An 18,211-nucleotide genomic window follows, 5' to 3' on the forward strand; every position below is an offset into this window, starting at 1 on the left:
CGGCAGCTTCAAGCTCAGGTCTTTGGATTCTTCCTTGGGCATTAGATCACCAGTCCCTACAAGGCCGTGGTTCCAAGGCTCTGCAAGGCTCCCCTTACCCCTGTAAGCGGATGCAAAGGACGCTAACAGTCCTGAATGTTGCTGAGAAGAACAGCATCGCCAAACAAGTGTCAGCTGCCCTCAGTAACAACTCGGCAACTCGAGGAAGCACCTGGTGAGAGACCCTTCAGTGACCTAGAGCATCCAAATTCCATGCTTGAGGGCAGCAGCTTTGGAGATGCATATTAGAAGAGTTTGCCACATGCAATGTTTCTGCCATGAGAGTTGTTCTATCAGGAGCACTGCAGTGCTTCAGAATCCGTTTACTCCACCTCCGATGTCTCTCTCCTTGAGGATGTGATCATTAAAAATTTGAGATATAACTTTCATGCCGCAGCTCGAACTATAATCCGTTGTTCTCGTTTCCGTACGCCCTCAATGGGATGCCATGCGAGATGCTGTTCACATCGGTGGCTGGACACCTCATGGAGCTGGACTTCCCAGAGGCATTCAAAAAGTGGCATTCATGTAGCCCGTTAGAACTGTACGGTGCTCCAGTCTTAAAGTGTGTTCCACAGGTATGAGACGCTGTGCCTTTGGTACATCTTGATGTCTGGCTTCTGCTGCCCTTCACATGTAAAGGCCCTTCAGCCCGCAAAGACCCCATGTAGCATTGCAGAGAAGACTGCGCCGTTTAATTAAGCTTGTGATGCTGCAGGACAAGAAGCTTGTTGAGAGGAATCTGAAGGAACAGGCCCGGAAGTGCCAGTGGCTAGTATTGTGGCTGGACTGTGATCGAGAGGGGGAGAATATTGCATTTGAGGTGATATGCATGGACGGTCTCTGTTTTCAACCCTTTACAGCAGAGAAGCCTGAGCAATTCTTTGACGAGCAATGCTGGACACAGGTCATTGATGTGTGCATAAAGGCCAATCCACGGCTACTCATCAAACGGGCCAAATTCTCTGCGCTTGTGAGGAGAGAGCTTGAGCGGTCAGTGCAGAATCTTGGGGTGCCGGATGAGAACCTATCCAAGGCTGTAGATGCGAGGCAGGAAATAGACTTGCGCATCGGGGCTTCTTTCACCCGATTCCAGACCCTCCTGCTGCAGGTCAGCATCCTGTGGTGACTACTGTCTGCACTACTCAGTGCTTCAAATCATCAACCAAATTTGCACGTGGGACAAAGGCGCAGACATGCATATGGACGTTGCATGTCCAATTACAACAATGCGGCAGCAGTGATGCAGCAGTAATGTCAAAGAAGCTTGCTGCAGGAGAAATTCAACTGGGAGGAGCACGGCATCCATGATGAGCGGCCCATCTTCAGCTATGGGCCCTGCCAATTCCCCACCCTGGGCCTCATCGTGCAGCGCCAATGGTACCCTCCTCCTCTTCCAATCACTCCAATTACATACATCCAGTTTTCAGCATTCTTGCTTGTCCAGCTCAAGTACAGGAGTAGCGGAAAGTATTCCTTGCCAGCTTCCCAACACTCACATGCATAGCTTGGATTGCAGGGAGATCCAGGCGCATGTGGCAGAGCCATTCTGGTACATCTACGCAATGTACAGGGCGCCTGAGGGGCAGTCATGCACTCTGCACTGGCAGCGGGATCGGCTGTACGACCATGTCATAGCCACCATCCTGTACGAGACCTGCGTTGATGCGCCACTTGCCACCGTTACTAAGGTGTCCTCATCAGCACTCATGCTCGCTGTGCAGCTGCTCCCCGCAGCTATTACCAAGCTTGCAATGCATGCTTCTGCATGCATGTCTCATGTATCTGCATGCGTGTCAAATTTGCATTCAAGACGTAACCAAAATGTTACCCTCATCAAACTTGAGGATTATCAGTGCACATACAGCCCATAAATGGTCCAGTATACAAAGTTTCTCCTGATACTGAAATGTGGGTCTCCTGCAAACCAGGTGGACGCTCGGCAGAAGCTGCGCTGGCCGCCGCTGCCGCTGGCGACGCTGTCGCTGCAGAAGGAGGCGATTACGCACCTGCGGCTGCCCGGAGAGCGCATGATGAAGCTGGCCGAGGAGCTGTACCAGGAGGGCTTCATCTCCTACCCGCGCACTGAAACCGACGTCTTTGACCCCGCCTATGACCTCAAGGTGGGCCTCATCCCCCTTAAGCATCCTCAGCCACACGCCCCTGCATCCCCACACATCTGCTTGTGCAGCCATGCCTCTGCGTCTGCGATCAGGTGCGAAGGCTGCTTGCATGGCAGCAGCATGCGAGTCAGGAGAGTAGATTGAGACTACCAAGTGAGGGTGGGAGGTCAAGACATGACCGCACCATATTGGCTACCAGAACCCCATGCATGCATGGCTGCATGTTGGCACACAGACCTTCATGCATGCCCATGAGAAGGTACTAATACCAAGGAGAGTACCAAGGAAGTCCTCTCTTCATTCCTCTTTATACTCCCCTTGCTAATACAGAGTTTGGAATGCCAAACCAGGCGCTGGTGCGGGAGCATGTGAACGACGCACGCTGGGGGCAGCATGCGCAGCGCATAGACAGCGGGGAGATGTGGGCGGCGCCGCGGGGGGGAGGCCACGATGACCACGCCCACCCGCCGATCCACCCAACTCGATGGTCCGCCCCCGACGCCAACCAGGGCTGGGACCCCAACAAGCGCCGCCTGTACGAGTTCATCGTGCGCAGCTTCCTTGCCTCCTGCTCCAAGCCCGCCGTTGGCTTTGAGACGCAGGTCGAGGTGACCATTGCTGCGGAGACCTTCCGCACCACCGGTGAGCCGCCCATGCTGCCTCCATCGATCTCCGCACTTCCATTGGGACTGTTTGGGGGAGCAGGCAGTTTCATGCATAATTATGCTGAGGTTTCCCAGTACCAGATGATCTCTGGCATAGAGAGGTGCAGATTGTGTCCCACATGTTGAATAGGATGGGCAGCATGCCCGGACAATAAGTAGCTTCCTGCAAGTGTGTTCAGGCCTCTGGCAGGCCATCAAATCAGCCATGACCGGGGCTGCACATGTCAGCTGCAGGGCATTTTGGTGCACGGGCCTGCGCTCAGCAATGCATGCTGCGCAGGGCTGATGGTGAAGGAGCGCAACTGGATGGAGGTGTTCCCGTGGGCGCGCTGGGGCGGCAATGACAACCTGCCCGTCTTCGCCGTCAACCAGACCTTCATGCCCACAGAGCTCCTGCTAAAAGATGTAGGATCCTCCCTCACCTCGCATTGCATGCATGCGAATCAGGGAAATGCAACTTTGAATTGACATGTCCTAAGTTGGCTGGGAAGCATGCGAAGAAGTCAAGACATGCATGAACACATGAAAACATGTCATGCTGCTCTGAAGGCCTCCTGCTCCTCATCCCTCTCCCAGCATCATGCTCTTTTGCATGAGGTCATGTAGGTTGACTGATCACCAGCTGTACCGTTGGGAAAGCGCAATGCGCAGCCTTGAACAAGGGAGATGCAACACGAGAGAGCGAGCATCGAGTGTCGGCTGGTACCAATGTGCAAGGCCAGACGCAGCCGCTACTCTGCTCCTCATCCCTTTCCCAGTGTCATGCTTCGAGCAGTGGGTCTTGTGTCCTGAAGCTCAGCTGCCCTATTGGAAAAGTGCCACATGCAGCCTTGAATCAGGGGAATGACACGCGGAAGAGCGAGCGTTCAGTGGCAGCTTTGGGTGAACAGGGGATGACGCAGCCGCCGCCGAAGATGTCGGAGCGCGATCTGATATCGGCCATGGAGCGGCACGGCATCGGCACGGACGCGACGGTGGCGGACCACATCCAGAAGCAGCTCGACCGCGGCTATGCGCTCAAAGACGCGGCACAGCTGTTCTCGCCCACAGCCCTGGGCGAGGCCCTGGTCGCCTCCTACCACAAGATGGGCCTCTCCAACCTGTGGCAGCCCACCCTGCGGTGCGCCACACTGCCACCGCCATTTTTCTCTAGAGACTTTGAGCTGATCACTGAAACAAGCTTTTTCGCCACGATGTCTCTGCGCACAGCAACTCCTCTGCGCACAGCATTTCTATGCCACTGTAAGAATTGAACACGACGCGTTTGTCATCTTGTTCGTTGTCACTTGTGGAAAGTGGATGTGGCGGTGATGGGTGCGAGAGGGTCGAAGGGAATTGAGGTGTGATTTGTGTGCAGCGGCGCGATTGAACACAACATCACGGAGGTGGCTCGGGGGCTGCGGCCCAAGCAGGAGGTGCTGGACGAGGCAGTGCAGCACTTCCGAGGGGACTACATCGCTGCAGCCGGGAAGCAGGGTGAGTGCTTGAGCAGCCTCTGGCCAGTGAGCACATTGCTCGACTTGGAATATTTAGATAGCTGACGCTGCTCGGCCAATGGATGTTGGGCAGCATAGGCAACTCAGCAGCCCACTTGGCATGTTGGTCGGTTGTTGCCCACATTTTTCATAAAATTGTTCACATCAGCCCATGGACGGCGACCTCCAAGGAGACGAGATTGTAAATTTGAGACCATTGAAGGAGAAAATTGCACTGAAAGCCGCATGCACAGTCCTGAGCAAACCTTTGTCTGCGCAGCAATGATGTTGGAGGAGGTTGGCCGCTTCTTCGGCCCGCGCGCCGGAGGCGGCGGCCCCGGCGAGGCTGGCGGCGCGCTGCCGCCCGGGGACCCGATTGGCGCATGCGCGTCGTGCGGCCTCAACCTCATGCTGTGCCAACCGGCAGAGGGAACGCCCTTTGTCGCCTGCTCCGGAGCGCCGCTGTGCCGGCAGAGGGTGTATTTCCCTCGGCCCACGCTTGCCGCTGACATCAGCGACCAGCCGTGTGCCACCTGCCAGCTCGACAGAGGCGGCCTGCGCAAGATCTCTTTCAGGTGCCACCCTTGGCCTCTATTTAAGATGGCCAGCTTATCTGGCAGCAACATCTTACGGTACCTGCTGGCAGAAGATTAAGGAGCTTGTCAGGGTGTGATGGTGCTGAGCAACGGTGGTCGGCAGGCTACGACGAGCGGCCATACCGCCGGGCTTCGAGGCGGACATGGTGGCGTGTGTGCTGTGCGACCAGCGCTTCAAGGACCTGTGTGAGGCGTGCGGCACAGCTCGGCCGGCCGGCCAAAGGAACAACCAAGCCCGCGGCGGCGGCGGCCAGGCCAGGGGCAGGGGCAGGGGACCTGCAGGTCAGAACCCACCAGCTCATAAAACCTACATCCACACCTTGTGCCTGCAATCTCTGTTTATGAGCTGGCGGGTAGAAATTGTCATGGCACAGGATGTTGAGGTGTGGTCATGGGCCATCCATGGAGAGAGAAGCATTTGTTAGTGTAAGGAAAGGAAGAGAAGGATAGGCTTGAGGCCGGGTCTGCATGCATTACTGGCTGATTGGAGACCTGTGGTGCAGGGAGAGGGGGATTGGGGGGCGCCAGGGGCCGGGGGAGGGGTGCACCACCGAGAGGGTCGCCGAGGGGCGCTGCGAGAGCGACTGGCAGGGGCGGCCAGGCCGGGCGCGGGCAGCGCAGGCAGAGGGACAGCGACGACGAGGAGGAGCACGGCAGAGCTCGAGGCCGGGGCCGCACGGCGCCTAGGTGCGAGTTGCGACGCTGCACAGAGCTACAGACAAATGTGCCTGGTTCTCTCTCTGTGGAAGAGCTTGTTGCCGTAGAGTGCAGGATGCTTGCTGAGTATCTGCGAGTGTGGTGGCATGTTGTGCCTAGAATTCTGGCTGGGACAGGATGCAATGCTGTCTTGGCCATGCCGGTCTTCATGAGGTGCTGGACCTTTGCAAGCCACCGAACAGAAGGGAGATGTGAAGCGAGAGCCTCAGTGTTGACACGGTGTGTGGAATTGCTCAGGGGGCGAGGGGGTCGGCAGGGGGGAATGGCGCGAGGGCCACCGGTATGTCCCCGCCACGGGCAGCCGTGCCTGGTCAAGACCTCCAATTCAGCCGCCAACCCCGGCCGCACTTTCTTCAAGTGTGCGCACCCCAGCGAGGCCCAGGAGTGCCTCGACTTCATGTGGGAGGATGAGTGGAATGGGCAGCCCCTGGGGGCTTCACGGGCACGTCTCGCGTCCCTCGCTGTGGTTCTCTAAAATCGCAGCATCTATGCATCGCCGCAAATGCAGGCCCAGCGCTCTGCAGCCTGGCTCCATTGGTCAGGTGCTGCTTATCGCAGCTCTGCGTGACCTGACACCAGCAGGGTTTGCGAATGCAGGGAGGTCGGACAGAGCCAAGGGGCAGGGGAGGGAACAGAGGGCATGGGCCAAGGGGCGCAGGCCGGCAGCAGCATGGCGGCAGGGGCAATGCGGGCGGCAGACTCGTAGATGCTGCCACAGGTCAGACCCACATGCGCCCGTTCTCTCCTGCTTAATTCCATAAATCAAGGACTGGGCTTTCTGAGCAGTCTGTGCAGCAAGTGAATAATCGCTGAGGAACAGGTCTGAATGTGAGCGATGTTGTACAATTGTGCAGGGCTGCCCCTGGATGCAAATGAGGGATCATGCTACAAGTGTGGGCAGAGAGGTCATTGGGCAAATGCTTGCCCAAACTGACAAGGAAGTGCCAGCAATGTGTGAGAGCAAACGAGATCTCTAGAGTGCGAGAAGTACGTGTACACCAGTATTTTACGATGCAGACTTCAAATTGCCCAACAGATTAAGTCAAAGCAACGTTGCTGTTAAGTTATCTGTTTCAAAATGAGCTACATACCGCAGTAAATCTGGACTGCTACTATTTAAAAAATAGGGCTAAAATCTTATACAAGGTATATGGCACAGCGCTGCAGGATCCCAAAGTATACTATGCACGCACGATGGCATAAAGCTCAAGTGTGCTGCATGCTCTCAGGCAGTCTTCTTATGTGCACCTTCGGCGCAATTCCCCGGCGGGGTAGTTTTGACTTATAAGGCACCTCCTGCTCCTGCTGTGGAGGCTCTTTGTGCTTCACAGACTTCTTGGATTTCGGCTGTGTGGGGCTTGCTGCAAGGGCCCCATCAGAGGCTCCATCATTTTGCAGCACTTGTCCCACCTTCGCTTCTACAGCCTGCTCACCCAGTGCAACAGCATGTCAGTACTGCATGAGTAACAGGATGCCACAGCAGAAGGCATGATAAGCTCTTCGCAAAGGCACACAAGACCGAGCGGACAGTGTAATGTGACAAAAGGGGACCGTCACCTCATGCCATTTGCTGGGGTTGTCGGCAATGTCAAGCTGTGTGAGCACGAGCCTGTAGCATACCAACAATAATGATGTCAACACACGAGTTACCCTCTCAGAGCACACAACACTGACAAAAAAAGCAACGGATGGAACATCGGGCTCCAGGGCGCACCGTATGTGCTTGCACTCGTGCTTGCGGATGCGGGAATCGACACATTGGCATGCGTGCCTGTCGTCTGACAGAGTGACAGTGTAATGCTTTTTGGTGGACCCCAGAACCACAAATCTGCAACACGAGAGGCAATATCTTAGATCGACAATAAAGCTGAGATGTCCATGGCTGTGGCAGACATGCATGCACGCAGTGAAATCGTGTAGTTGAATAGGCAGAAGAGTGAGACTGAATACTTTGCAGCTTTGTCAGTGAGCTCAATGAGCCCGTTCATCTGGAGGGACTTCAACTTGTCGTCCAACCGCTGTATCCTTTCAGCCTCCTGCAATACAGGCAGCCCTTTGAATCCCAAACACGCGCCTGAACAGAAGACTCCTCGAGGATTTGCATGTAACGGCAGGGTACAGTAAAACAGCACCTTGCTGACTTCCACCTCTGCCAGCTCCTCCTCATCTTCTGCAACATCCTCATCGTCACTTTCATCATATTTGGCGGGGCGTGGAGGTTTCCCTGTGCAGTGCTCCAGATGCTGCTTGTGCCCTTTGGTCAGAACCTGCGCATGTTCATGACAGCAGCACTTTGGCTTGGTTCTTTGTCCCTGTGATCTGACGTTGCACTTCAAGGGTCATCTTGACAAAGAGCGCAGAATTGTGTGACACGGCCGCACCTTGCTGCAGCGGGGGCACTCATCATTGACGACGAACAGAGCCAGTTCGCTGGCAGTGCCATGGGCTTCCTCACCCCGCAAGCGTGATGATTGCCTCGTGGGCGCACGAGGCTCCTTGTGCGCTTTCTTCCTCCTGGGAGGCTTGGGTCTGCAAAAGCAGCACAGTCAAGGTTGATGGGCACCCACCAGCACGACCAGGATAGACATCTCGTAAGGACAGACTATCACGACGCAGACAATTCCCTCTCGTATCACATACAGTAACAGGGTCGTACTTGGCTGCTGGAGCGAGATTCTCAAGAGCTAAAACCGCAGCAGGGATCCCAAAGGCTATCATGCGTTGTCTGTTTCTCTCGATCCTGCATGTCAGCCAGCAATCATGTACTGTTTGTTCTGCTTGATAGTGCATCATCGGAAGAAGGATCCAAAGCATTTGACAGCTACATACAGCTCCAGTCTTTGTCGCTCGTAGAAAGATAATCCCTCAGCATCTCTCTGAAACTCGTCTTCCTCCTCATGATCCAGATCACCCTCCCCAGCATTATCAACTTCCTGTACTTTTCTTTTGCCTCCCATCCCTAGATGGACGTTTTACAACAGACTGTTGGCATTGCTAGAGGCCTTCCACACTTGACCTCCCAATCATTTGACACTGTCTTCTACGCCTGAGAGCCTCAGTAGCAAGAATCCCTCAACGATGTCGACAAACAACGACAAGCTTCTATTCGGGTACAATTCACTTGTTGTTCCGAACACCATTTGTACCCACATGCTCACATGCTGTGCCACATCATCAGATAGGGTACTCCTTTGACACCCTTTCTGAGAGGGTGTCTTACATCTAGAACTTATCTGCGAAGAAACAAGAGCCGCAGGAGAACTCCAAGAGGTTCACAGGAAGGGTGGATCCTGCGTGTCTTGCATCAACATGGCCCAAGTAATGTGCAATGTGCCTCAGAGCCTGGCATCCTGCAGATGTCCACCCTCCACTTCTGCGTCGAGGCGTGGTCAGTTCCCTGGTCTCCAGATCGCCTTTTTGGAAATTTGCGATGTGCCCTGCACGGTCTGCTGGGTTTGTACTTTCGCAGAGTCTGTGAAGTACCAAACATGTGGTCAATACTCTGTCTTCCGCCAGCATGACAGAATCTGTTTCTACTGCAGGTTTCCTTCAAGGAGCAGCAGTCTCAGCACCGCTCAGCAGAGTGTCTGGATCTCCTCTAAGGACAGCGGTTCTCGCAATTGAGTAAGTCTTCTTATGTTATTCGACTATACGTGCACAAGGCTATGCATACCTATGTGGAATCCACTATTCCTTTGCTCAGCCCTTGTTGAGGCGCTTCCTCAGCCAGTGCTGGTAATACCGCATTTTAAGTTGAACTTTCTGCATTGAACAATGCAGGGCTCGATACAGAGGGAAGGGCACAGATCTGAGCAAGGTTGACCAATTTAAGCGGCACGAAGCAGACGTGGGTTCCACAGAGATTCAAATAGCACGCATCTCTGCGCGCGTATTGCAGCTCACAGAACACCTGCAGACCCACCGCAAGGACTATGCATCCACGCGTGGCCTTGTCATCCTTCTAGGACAGCGCCGCAGGTTGCTCACATACCTGTACAAGCACAACAGGTGCGCGCCAAGATCTTACTGCTTATTAGCATTAATAAAGCGTAATGCTGGCTGTCAGTCCTGCAACGCATAAATGTTCTTCTGCTTGCCTTCACCTGCAGCCCAGTGTTGGCCTGCATGCATCTATAGAATTAGCTAAAATTAAGGTCACGAGGTATAATGGAGAATGAGCACATGGATTACTGGCCATGAGGGAGTCCTGCCAAGCCTGAACGTGTTATTTCTCTGCATGCAGGCCCAAGTATGAGCAGCTGCTGCGTGAGCTCAGCATCAGGCCTCTCAAGGTGCAGGCAGCCAGAGGAGTGATTGTGAAGCTGTCAGAGGGGTCAGAGGTTGAGGTCATGGGTGCTGCGGCCGTGGAGCAGGCCATGGTATGAGTTGGGAGCCCACGCACTCAGCCAATGCTCAATTGTGATTACAAATGTGCAATGAGAGTATCCTTTTCAATCTGATGGGGGTGCAAGGCTACACATCGCTGCAGAGACTGCAGCTGAAAAACCAAACACACAAATCAGCAGAAAGTGCTTGATGGGTCCTCTCACTAGCCCGGCTGGGCAAGTAAATCAGATTTGCTTGTGATCAGGTGTACAATTTTACCTGCAAAGTCTTGGGGACGAATGTTATGTTAGCTTCCTTGGAAGAGAACTAAAGGCATGGCTGACTTTTGACTAACCGCTTTTAAAGTTACTCAAGCCATTTTGTGTTGGTTGTCAGGCATGTAACAGAACATACGTGCAATTTTGTTTGCACTGCTTTATAGCACTGTGTGTGTCCATGGATCTGGCAAAATTTAGCTTTGATTTCACCGCAATATGCTGCAAGCCCCTGGATAACTGGTGCAGGAGAGTGCGCCAGTCTTTCGTCAGCAGTGCAAATGGGTGCACCATGCAGGGCCTCCTAAGATGCTGCCAAAGAATTGGCTGTGGCTACTGGTGCCACACTCTGCCAGTGATAACATTCTCGCACGTCTTTGTCCGGGTGTCTGCAGGAGACGCTTCGCGTGTCTTGACCAGACTGAGCAGATCTTATAATGTACTGATCCTGATAGGACACATTGAAGCCATCCTTAATTCCTTGCACATCCCACGCCAACTGTGAAAATTTTGACGCTGCCATCACATTGAATGCATCAAGACAAATGACCCTGTGGAGATCCTGAAGGTGCTCTGACATCCTGACGCAGGGAACTAAAGCCAATACACAAAAATACAAATTTACATGAACACTCCTACATTGCCAATGATTGACAGCCATACCAAAGACCAGGCATCCTTACCCTGTACTAGGCAGCTGCAGAGCGCAGCACAGAACCACACTCACAGGAATAAAAAAATCCTCACACTAAACAAAAACTCCAAAAACACCTCCAGAAGGTCTGTCAGAGCGCGCACCCTTAAATAAGCCTTTCCTCCTCTCTGAATATCAGAAAAAGAACACAGCAATACCTTCACACTAGAACAATGCTGTACATGACAGTCATTCTGCTCAAGCTGTGACAGGCAATGCTCAAGGTGTACTTCAGAAGATAAAATTAAAGATCTCTACAATATCCCATCTGGGCTGGATGATTGCTCTTGGCCATGGGGCCTCATACATCTTGAGCCCCTTCTCTGGTCTGGTCTCAAGTGCGCATGATCTGTGAGTTCCATGCTCGATGGCACATGTGCAGTACACTGGTTTCCGGCATGCATTTTGCATTCACTTCATCAGCAAATTCAGACGTTCATGAGACTCTTCTGTTCCGTGTATTGAGGCTCTACTGCCATTGGACATGCTGCACACTGGACTTTTAGGGCCGGCCAGCAGCTGCATGAGCAGCAGCTTCGGCATCTCTGCGGTTGATGATGGCTGTCAGGGCTTCGTCTGCTGCACGGCACCGCGCCTGAAAGCTGTCATCTGCAGCAGGCGTCCGCTGCCTGCAACAGAAGCCCAAGGACATGCCCTCGGTCATGAATCCAACATTGCATAATTGCTTCTTCATTGGACATCTGCAAATGCCTGGGGGAAAAATCCAATCCTAGGCAGGAGGCAGGAGTCATGCAGCACACATGCACCTGGAAGAGGAGGCCTCGGCAGGGTGAGAGAAAGTGCTGGTGCCAGTTGCATCTGTGACAGGCTCCTGCCTTGCAATCCTCTCGCGCACAGCTGCATCCTCTTGCTCAATGGCAGCCATGACTGCTGCATCATGGTCATCAGAAGGTGCCTGCAACATCAGATTATATCCATCAGTTGTATCATGCATGCAACATGCACACAAACTTCCTATGACAATGCATGCAGCATGAACTTTGAAGCAATGCCGTCCACTTCGCAGCAGCACATGCATGCTATTTGAAGCCCATATAAGAGTTGCAGCAAGGCAGTATTTACTGGACATGGCTATTAATCCTAGATCGCAATAAGAAAGAGGAGCAGGTGCTTCAATTTAATAATGAGGAAGATGGCAAGAGGGGTACCCAGTAGGTCGCAGCTTTGGCAGCAGCAATGGCAGCAGCTGTTTCTTCTTTGCGCTTCTGGATTTCCAGTTCTTTTGCAGCCAGCTCATCCTTCAGCAGAACGAACAGCTTTGAGCCATCGGGATTCAGCATCAGGACTGGCTCATTGAAGCCGAAGTGGAGCGGCGTCGCATTGGGAATGTCATCTGCAGACTCTGCTTTGTGCTCCATCTCTTCACTGCTGCTCTGCTGCTGTGAGGTATCCATGCGGTTCTGCTCAACTGCCATATCCGCATCCTGTGACCTTCCCTCAGTGCTGGGATCTGTGCAAGACACATGAAGATTGTTAGATGCAATTTAGTCAGGATTAGGATCTGCATGTATTTAAGGCTGTAGACAAGATGCCAGCTCCTTCATTGGACACACCTGGTGTGCTGGGTGCCTCGCCAATGTCTTGGCTCATTGACATGCTCTCTGCTCCTGAAGACTCCACTGTGCTGCTGGCATGCTCATGTGGGATCTGTACTGAACCGCTGGCATGCACTGCTGTGTCTGACTGCTCACTGACTGGGACATCTGAGCCTGAGAATGTGGCCAGCATGGCAAAGAGGGGCGGCAGGGGCCTGTTGTATCTGCACACTACCATGTTGATGATTGGTGCGGCGGGGGGAGGGAGTGGGCTGCCGTGGCCCATTGCTGCATCTCCCCCCTTTGTCTCAAAGCTGCCATAGTTGGGCTGTCCTGACTGCCGTGGGGGCGAAGTTCCGCTTGATGCATGGACATTCACACTTGGCCCGCTGCTGCTAGGGATGTCTCCATCATGAGCAGGCGGCAGAGGCTGAGGCGGGGGCAGCGGCCCAAACACCCCCTGTACTCACACCATGACATGCTACTGACACCAATTCGGCAAATGATGATACTGGAATGCATTTGGAATGACAGCATGATCAGATCCTACAGCATGATGAGTCATTGCTTGCATTCAGATGGTATCGTGCTACATCATGGCCTTGCCAACAAATTGCCAAAGGCTGCCCTTGCATCAAGCACATGGCCAGTAGATGCAGCACCTCTCGACTCAGATGCTCCATGATGGTGGCCACTGCCTCATCTGGCACAGGAGCAGGTGCAGATGTGCTGGGCTGGGCATCGCGAGAATGACGCTGTGCCTGCTCAAACTGCTCTTTCTCAACCTGCGGACAGCAAAGATGTCTATTTGGCATCACAATGAAAGGCTTTGCAGGTGTCACACCCAGAGACAACAAACTTAGTGGAGATTGTCAAAGTATGCATCTTCTACCTTCCGTGCCCGAGTGGCAGCTTCCTCTGATGCTATTCTCGCCTGTTTGGCAATCTCCTTGTCCAAATCAGACCGGGGACCGGTGTAAGTTGTTGCAAGAGCATACTGGCAGCCTGGGCAAGGAGGATCGCCTTTATGCTTGGTCAACTGCACACGAGGCACAGTATGTCAGAGGGCGACATGGAATGGGAAGAAGAAGTTTGCATGCAAGCAACGCAACATATCCTTGGACAGGTTCAAGCAGACTACTCCGAGAAACTGACGAACCTCAAGGTAACACTCCGTGCAGAGTCCCGCGGAGCATTTGCAATGGTTGAGAGCAGGGTAGTACAGGAGGCAGACTTTGCAGTCCTCGAGCTGCGAGCAGACTGGCACATCAGTGTGGGACTGAGGATATCAAAGTCCAGCAGCGGTGTCAATTACCCTGCATCCTTCTGGGAGTATGATCTGCCTACGAAAGAGCAGAAATCTACAGCGAAAGCCAATGCCACGTAGCGAAGTGAGGAGCCCGCCCTTCGGCATGGACCGGGACATCTTGACAGGCACTTCCTCCTGAAATAGGTGCGCACCTCCATCTCTGGATCCTCATCAGAAGCGGGAAAGCAAGGAGCGACGTTGCCCTGCAGGATGAGCTTTTTCACTTTCGCCTGCTTGAAGTAAGCCGATTGATTTGGATATAGACCTCTTGGCTTCAGGTGAGATGGGTCGATCCCTTGAGGGTTATCTTCTGCGGCAGCAGGATGGATGCACTTCGTGATTGCTTGTCCCATTTTCAGACCCCGCTCCTCATCCAAGACACCCAGCACAGGGCACTATGCTCATCTAAGGAGGCCGATCCTCTCCCTTGTCAAGGCGTGCAGCTTGCCATGCTGCCGCTGCAAGCCAATTGCAATGCAATGCACGAAGTTTTGTGTATCATGGAGCTGACGAATGAGCCGCATTGGCGAGCACAGCTGTTGAGCACGAAACAACGCTGAGGGTGCCAAGATTGGCTTTCGCCCAAAGTTCATTGCCTTTTAAAGTTTGATCATGCATGGCAGCACCGGGATTTACCCCCAATAGAAGAGAAGAGTAACACTGATCTGGTATCCGGTTTTTATTCCTCGGGCATCTGCCGTGAAGAAGTAAGTTGCAGTACGCTCTTGACAGCTTTACTAGTCATGGCTGTTTTGCTCAACGAGGTGCGCGCAAGGAATATATTCTTGTAAACCTCCAATGAGAACATGCAGTAATATATCAGGAGTGCATTGGTGCTCAAAGGGGGCTTTCAAGCACTCGCCTGGGTTACAAGACCGTCGATCCAGAATTCAGGATCAGAAGAGGCGTCAGTGCCGCAAAATCTCTGATAGGGATGAATCGTTAGAGACCGAGTATCCGAAAGACGCAGCATATTCAGAGATACAAGCTGCGTTGAGCAGCTGGCAGGTGCCATCGGGCCAGAGAATACCATCACAAGAGATAAAATCAACAGGGGTGCAGTCACAGGGAAAGACTGAAGCTGAGAAGGATAAAGAGGTAGCTGAAGCTTTGCGTCAGGTCGAGGAAGCACTCAAGATTGCACAAGACAAGCTGGAGGACATCCCAAACCTTCCCAGTGCACGACCCAGGAGACAGGTCTGTGACAGCACATGTGCATGGTCAATCTATCCCGTGATCCAAGTACTACATGACAAACAGCCTTCCTAATTTCTCCCTATTGAAGGTCAAGCTAACGGCCTTACAAATGTATGACAGCACAGCTGGTGTCTGATGGACATGCAGGTGCCGGAGTGGCTGCGGTCGGTGCTCGCTGGCGCACGGTTGACAGCCATCCTTGGTGCAGCAGTATATGCGCATGCATGCGGCAATGTCATACAGGTCCTCTCCGCACTTGCTGTGGGATCGGCCCTGGGGGCAATTGGATACCGGAAGGGCTCGCTGTCAGCCTCAGGTGCTCTCCCAAGTAACAGCATTGTGAGGCAGAACATTATGATCTTGTTTTTCTCCCATTGTCCATGCCAGACCTGTCACATTGTCGTACATGCACATTGATAATGACATTGGTTAATTCTTGATGGGCTCCAGGTGCCTTGGCAGCCATATTTGTTGGAAGTACCACATTGGGGCCAAGTTTGCGGGCGGGCATGACTCTCCTGGCCTTCTACCTGTCATCATCAAAGCTTACAACACTGAAAGAAGGCTTGAAGGAGGTTGATGATGGCTTTAAGAAGGGAGGCCAACGCAATTGGGTGCAGGTATTGGTCTACAAGCTTCTCTTTTGTCATCAAGCGCTCTTCGCTCGCTCCAGGCAGTATAAATTCGATTACAGTGCATCGATCACAGTTGCATACACTGATCAGGATGCAAAAGTGTGTTATGAAAATTGTTTTGGTATTGAGGATCTTCCCACTTGCAGGTTTTCTGCAACGCCTTCGTTCCGGCTTTGCTGGCAGCGCTCATGGGATACTTGAGCGGCTTAACAGACCTGCCCCTCTCAGTGTCAGGAAGGCGCTTGTACACAGCGGCAGCAGGGGCGTTCCTGGGATATTATTCATGCTGTTGTGGCGACACTTGGGCCTCCGAGGTTGGCCAGCTGAGTGAAGCAGAGCCCCGTCTCATCACATCTCTTCGACCTGTGCGGAAGGTTGGCATTTCACATCCTCAAGAGCTTTGCTTGCCGGCGCCACACTTGTATGGACCAGCCTGGCAAGGGGTGAATTTGGCTTCAATGCTGTCATATCATCAATCCCCTCATCAAACAGGAGTGATACGCGCTTGCAGGGCACAAATGGGGGAGTCACACTTCTGGGAGTTGCTGCAAGCGCCGCAGGAGGTCTTTTCATGGGGTTGGTGTTCTACTGTGGCAGCATCATTTCTCCAGGCATTCGAGGGAATGATGCAATGTATGCAGCTGCAGCACAGCAGTGGGTGCTCATTCTTTTGGGTGAGTGCATTACGGTTAATCAACAATTTATTGCCATCTTGTCATTGCTCGATGTATGATCTGTTCTGGTATGAAGGAGTGTCTATTTAAGCTAAGTGTTTTAATCCAGGTCTGGTGGCGGGAACTGTTGGCTCTGTGATCGACTCCATTCTTGGAGCCACGGTGCAATTCACAGGGTTCAACCGAAAGACGGGAAAGATCACCAGCAGTGTCGGCAGTGATGTAGTCCACATCAGCGGCTTCCCACTCCTCACAAACAATGGAGTGAACCTGGTGTCCGCTACCACTTGCTCTCTGCTGTGCGCTTACGCAGCTCTTCGGCTATTTTGAACAGGCCTCAATTTTTGTGTGAGCATATCAGCAGAGATACCTTTGGGCGAGCAGCGGCTGTAGAGGACAAAATCCTGCTGATGTTAGACTGTACAGGGTTAGACTGTACATGCATGCCTGGAGCTGTGTACAGAGGGATGTCTGCGATTGAATCCTCTGGAGGAGGGTGTACTAGAATATTGAGGAAGTTGAGAGGCCTGAGATCTACTTAGACTCATGCTGGTCATGATCATTTGAACTCCATGCATGATACCGTAGAGTGACTCCCATGCCAAAGCTTCCATGTTGAAGCTTGTTGCTGTCAAGATTTTTTAGCCTTTACAGGGCCGCGGGGTCTGTGATTATGGTGTCTCATTCCCAATACTTAACAAGCATAGATGTGGTCATGGTGCTCCGGCATGTGCATGGTAGGCCAACAGTGATTGTCATTCACTTCCTTGTTGTATCCTTTTCTGAAACTCTTCTTTCACATGATCCTGCGGACATACAGCCTGTCAGCTGAAAACTCCAATGTACCCATGTGAAATATGTTCAGATACTGGAGCTGATGAAGTTACCAAATTTTTTGACCTGGAGGGTGGTAATTGCGCACCCTCTGCTGCTGCATAAGAAGGATAGCTCCTTGCCAAGATGAGACATCAGTCACATCCTTTGACTGCAAGCCTGAAAACTGAAAAGCAATGAGTGCTGCTGCTCCAACAGCTGCCATGGCAGCAGTGCTGACAGCTAATGCTTTTGCCTGCATTCAGTACTGCTCTTCAGTTGTGTAAGCTGCCGCTGACCAGCTCATGTACTCACCTCCGTGGAGACGGCGTAATAGGCTGCGCAAACAGATTCTACCCCTCTAGAGAGAACAACAAAGAATAGTAGCACAAGCGTGGCACACCAGCAATTACACATAAGTCATCCGTGATTAATCTGGATGTGCTCACCGCAATGGGCACAGCCCTCATGCGGGCCACCGCATCCACTCCCTCTTCATTGAGCTTCTTTGCTGTGTTCAAGAAATGCGCTCCCCCTGACACCAAAGCTCCTGCACGACATACAGTACAGGAAATCTGCCCAGAGATGCTTAAGATGCAGAGATTGCCATGCATGATCTGTTTGCTAAAAGCAGACTGTGCAGCGACTGTTGTGTTGAGTGAGTTCGAGCGTGTCCTGGCAGAGGGGGGTTACCACCACAGAGAGCAGTCACTGCGATCCACAGCCCTGTTTCCTTCGAGATCTGGCGAAGCTCGCTCTTTTCAGGGCCTGGATGCTGACCTGCTGTCATACGAGGTCAAGTGCGCACCGCATGGAGGAGTGCCTAGGATCCTTTATCATATATGCACTTCAGCGTTCTTGACAGTCGTCTATAACTTTTTAAATGTCTTTTGTTGCGTTTTGATGAGTATAATATACTAGCTAACTGGTGTTGTTGCCCATGTACCCAAGCACTGGATTGTGGCTAAACTTTGGTGATGGGCATGTGTTAGTAAGACATCCGCAGTCTCGTTTTTGCGTCTCTCAGTGTCCTCAATATGTGTGCAATCTGGTCAATCTCTTCTTGAGACTTCATGCTGACTCATCCGGTGTCATGTGCGGCTGATTGGTTGCCAAT

At 52.7% G+C, this 18,211-nt stretch overlaps 6 protein-coding genes across 6 annotated transcripts; 4 read left to right on the plus strand and 2 right to left on the minus strand.

Annotated features, from left to right (window-relative positions):
* Window positions 1-110: 110 nt before the first annotated feature.
* COCSUDRAFT_11483 (prokaryotic type I DNA topoisomerase) lies at window positions 111-6,549 on the plus strand (the record flags this gene model as incomplete). The annotated part of the gene is made up of 16 exons (XM_005652009.1): window positions 111-214; window positions 437-617; window positions 758-862; window positions 947-1,150; window positions 1,316-1,419; window positions 1,559-1,730; window positions 1,971-2,162; window positions 2,513-2,804; window positions 3,108-3,232; window positions 3,718-3,947; window positions 4,185-4,303; window positions 4,583-4,877; window positions 5,002-5,180; window positions 5,801-6,061; window positions 6,217-6,333; window positions 6,470-6,549. The coding sequence occupies 16 exons, from the start codon at window positions 111-113 to the stop codon at window positions 6,547-6,549; spliced, it is 2,760 nt and encodes a 919-aa protein (XP_005652066.1).
* Window positions 6,550-6,674: 125 nt separating this feature from the next.
* COCSUDRAFT_64271 (hypothetical protein) lies at window positions 6,675-8,714 on the minus strand (the record flags this gene model as incomplete). The annotated part of the gene is made up of 9 exons (XM_005652010.1): window positions 8,445-8,714; window positions 8,272-8,355; window positions 7,997-8,144; window positions 7,748-7,882; window positions 7,566-7,651; window positions 7,330-7,443; window positions 7,173-7,224; window positions 6,909-7,040; window positions 6,675-6,683 (listed from the first exon to the last, which is right to left on the minus strand). Exons 1-9 carry the CDS (start codon window positions 8,570-8,572, stop codon window positions 6,675-6,677), a joined length of 888 nt encoding a protein of 295 aa, XP_005652067.1. The 5' UTR covers window positions 8,573-8,714.
* Window positions 8,715-8,890: 176 nt separating this feature from the next.
* COCSUDRAFT_21435 (hypothetical protein) lies at window positions 8,891-10,384 on the plus strand. The gene is made up of 4 exons (XM_005652011.1): window positions 8,891-9,003; window positions 9,158-9,239; window positions 9,396-9,623; window positions 9,859-10,384. Exons 1-4 carry the CDS (start codon window positions 8,925-8,927, stop codon window positions 9,998-10,000), a joined length of 531 nt encoding a protein of 176 aa, XP_005652068.1. The 5' UTR covers window positions 8,891-8,924; the 3' UTR covers window positions 10,001-10,384.
* A 437-nt stretch (window positions 10,385-10,821) lies between these two features.
* On the minus strand, window positions 10,822-13,933 carry COCSUDRAFT_64273 (hypothetical protein; the record flags this gene model as incomplete). The annotated part of the gene is made up of 7 exons (XM_005652012.1): window positions 10,822-11,539; window positions 11,678-11,826; window positions 12,080-12,381; window positions 12,485-12,926; window positions 13,129-13,251; window positions 13,359-13,505; window positions 13,928-13,933. The coding sequence occupies 7 exons, from the start codon at window positions 13,931-13,933 to the stop codon at window positions 11,413-11,415; spliced, it is 1,296 nt and encodes a 431-aa protein (XP_005652069.1). The 3' UTR covers window positions 10,822-11,412.
* Window positions 13,934-15,113: 1,180 nt separating this feature from the next.
* COCSUDRAFT_11312 (hypothetical protein) lies at window positions 15,114-16,611 on the plus strand (the record flags this gene model as incomplete). Its single annotated transcript, XM_005652013.1, has 5 exons — window positions 15,114-15,288; window positions 15,423-15,592; window positions 15,754-15,981; window positions 16,119-16,281; window positions 16,391-16,611. The coding sequence occupies 5 exons, from the start codon at window positions 15,114-15,116 to the stop codon at window positions 16,609-16,611; spliced, it is 957 nt and encodes a 318-aa protein (XP_005652070.1).
* A 308-nt stretch (window positions 16,612-16,919) lies between these two features.
* Window positions 16,920-18,087, plus strand: COCSUDRAFT_32032 (hypothetical protein). The gene is made up of 4 exons (XM_005652014.1): window positions 16,920-17,087; window positions 17,204-17,350; window positions 17,544-17,644; window positions 17,788-18,087. Exons 2-4 carry the CDS (start codon window positions 17,292-17,294, stop codon window positions 17,871-17,873), a joined length of 246 nt encoding a protein of 81 aa, XP_005652071.1. The 5' UTR covers window positions 16,920-17,087; window positions 17,204-17,291; the 3' UTR covers window positions 17,874-18,087.
* Window positions 18,088-18,211: the final 124 nt, after the last annotated feature.

Source organism: Coccomyxa subellipsoidea (genome assembly GCF_000258705.1).
Source record: "Coccomyxa subellipsoidea C-169, whole genome shotgun sequence".
In the NCBI taxonomy this organism is placed as follows: Eukaryota; Viridiplantae; Chlorophyta; class Trebouxiophyceae; family Coccomyxaceae; genus Coccomyxa; species Coccomyxa subellipsoidea.

Bases quoted from the DNA above. Each gene is read 5' to 3' on its own strand.
- COCSUDRAFT_32032 (XM_005652014.1), top strand. From the start codon at position 17,292: ATGAGTGCTGCTGCTCCAACAGCTGCCATGGCAGCAGTGCTGACAGCT. The intron at 17,351-17,543 runs CTGCATTCAGTA...GGATGTGCTCAC, and splicing joins CTGACAGCTAATGCTTTTGC to CGCAATGGGCACAGCCCTCA. The intron at 17,645-17,787 runs CTGCACGACATA...GAGGGGGGTTAC, and splicing joins TCCCCCTGACACCAAAGCTC to CACCACAGAGAGCAGTCACT.
- COCSUDRAFT_21435 (XM_005652011.1), top strand. From the start codon at position 8,925: ATGGCCCAAGTAATGTGCAATGTGCCTCAGAGCCTGGCATCCTGCAGA. The intron at 9,004-9,157 runs GTCAGTTCCCTG...TTTCTACTGCAG, and splicing joins CACTTCTGCGTCGAGGCGTG to GTTTCCTTCAAGGAGCAGCA. The intron at 9,240-9,395 runs GTAAGTCTTCTT...TGAACAATGCAG, and splicing joins ACAGCGGTTCTCGCAATTGA to GGCTCGATACAGAGGGAAGG.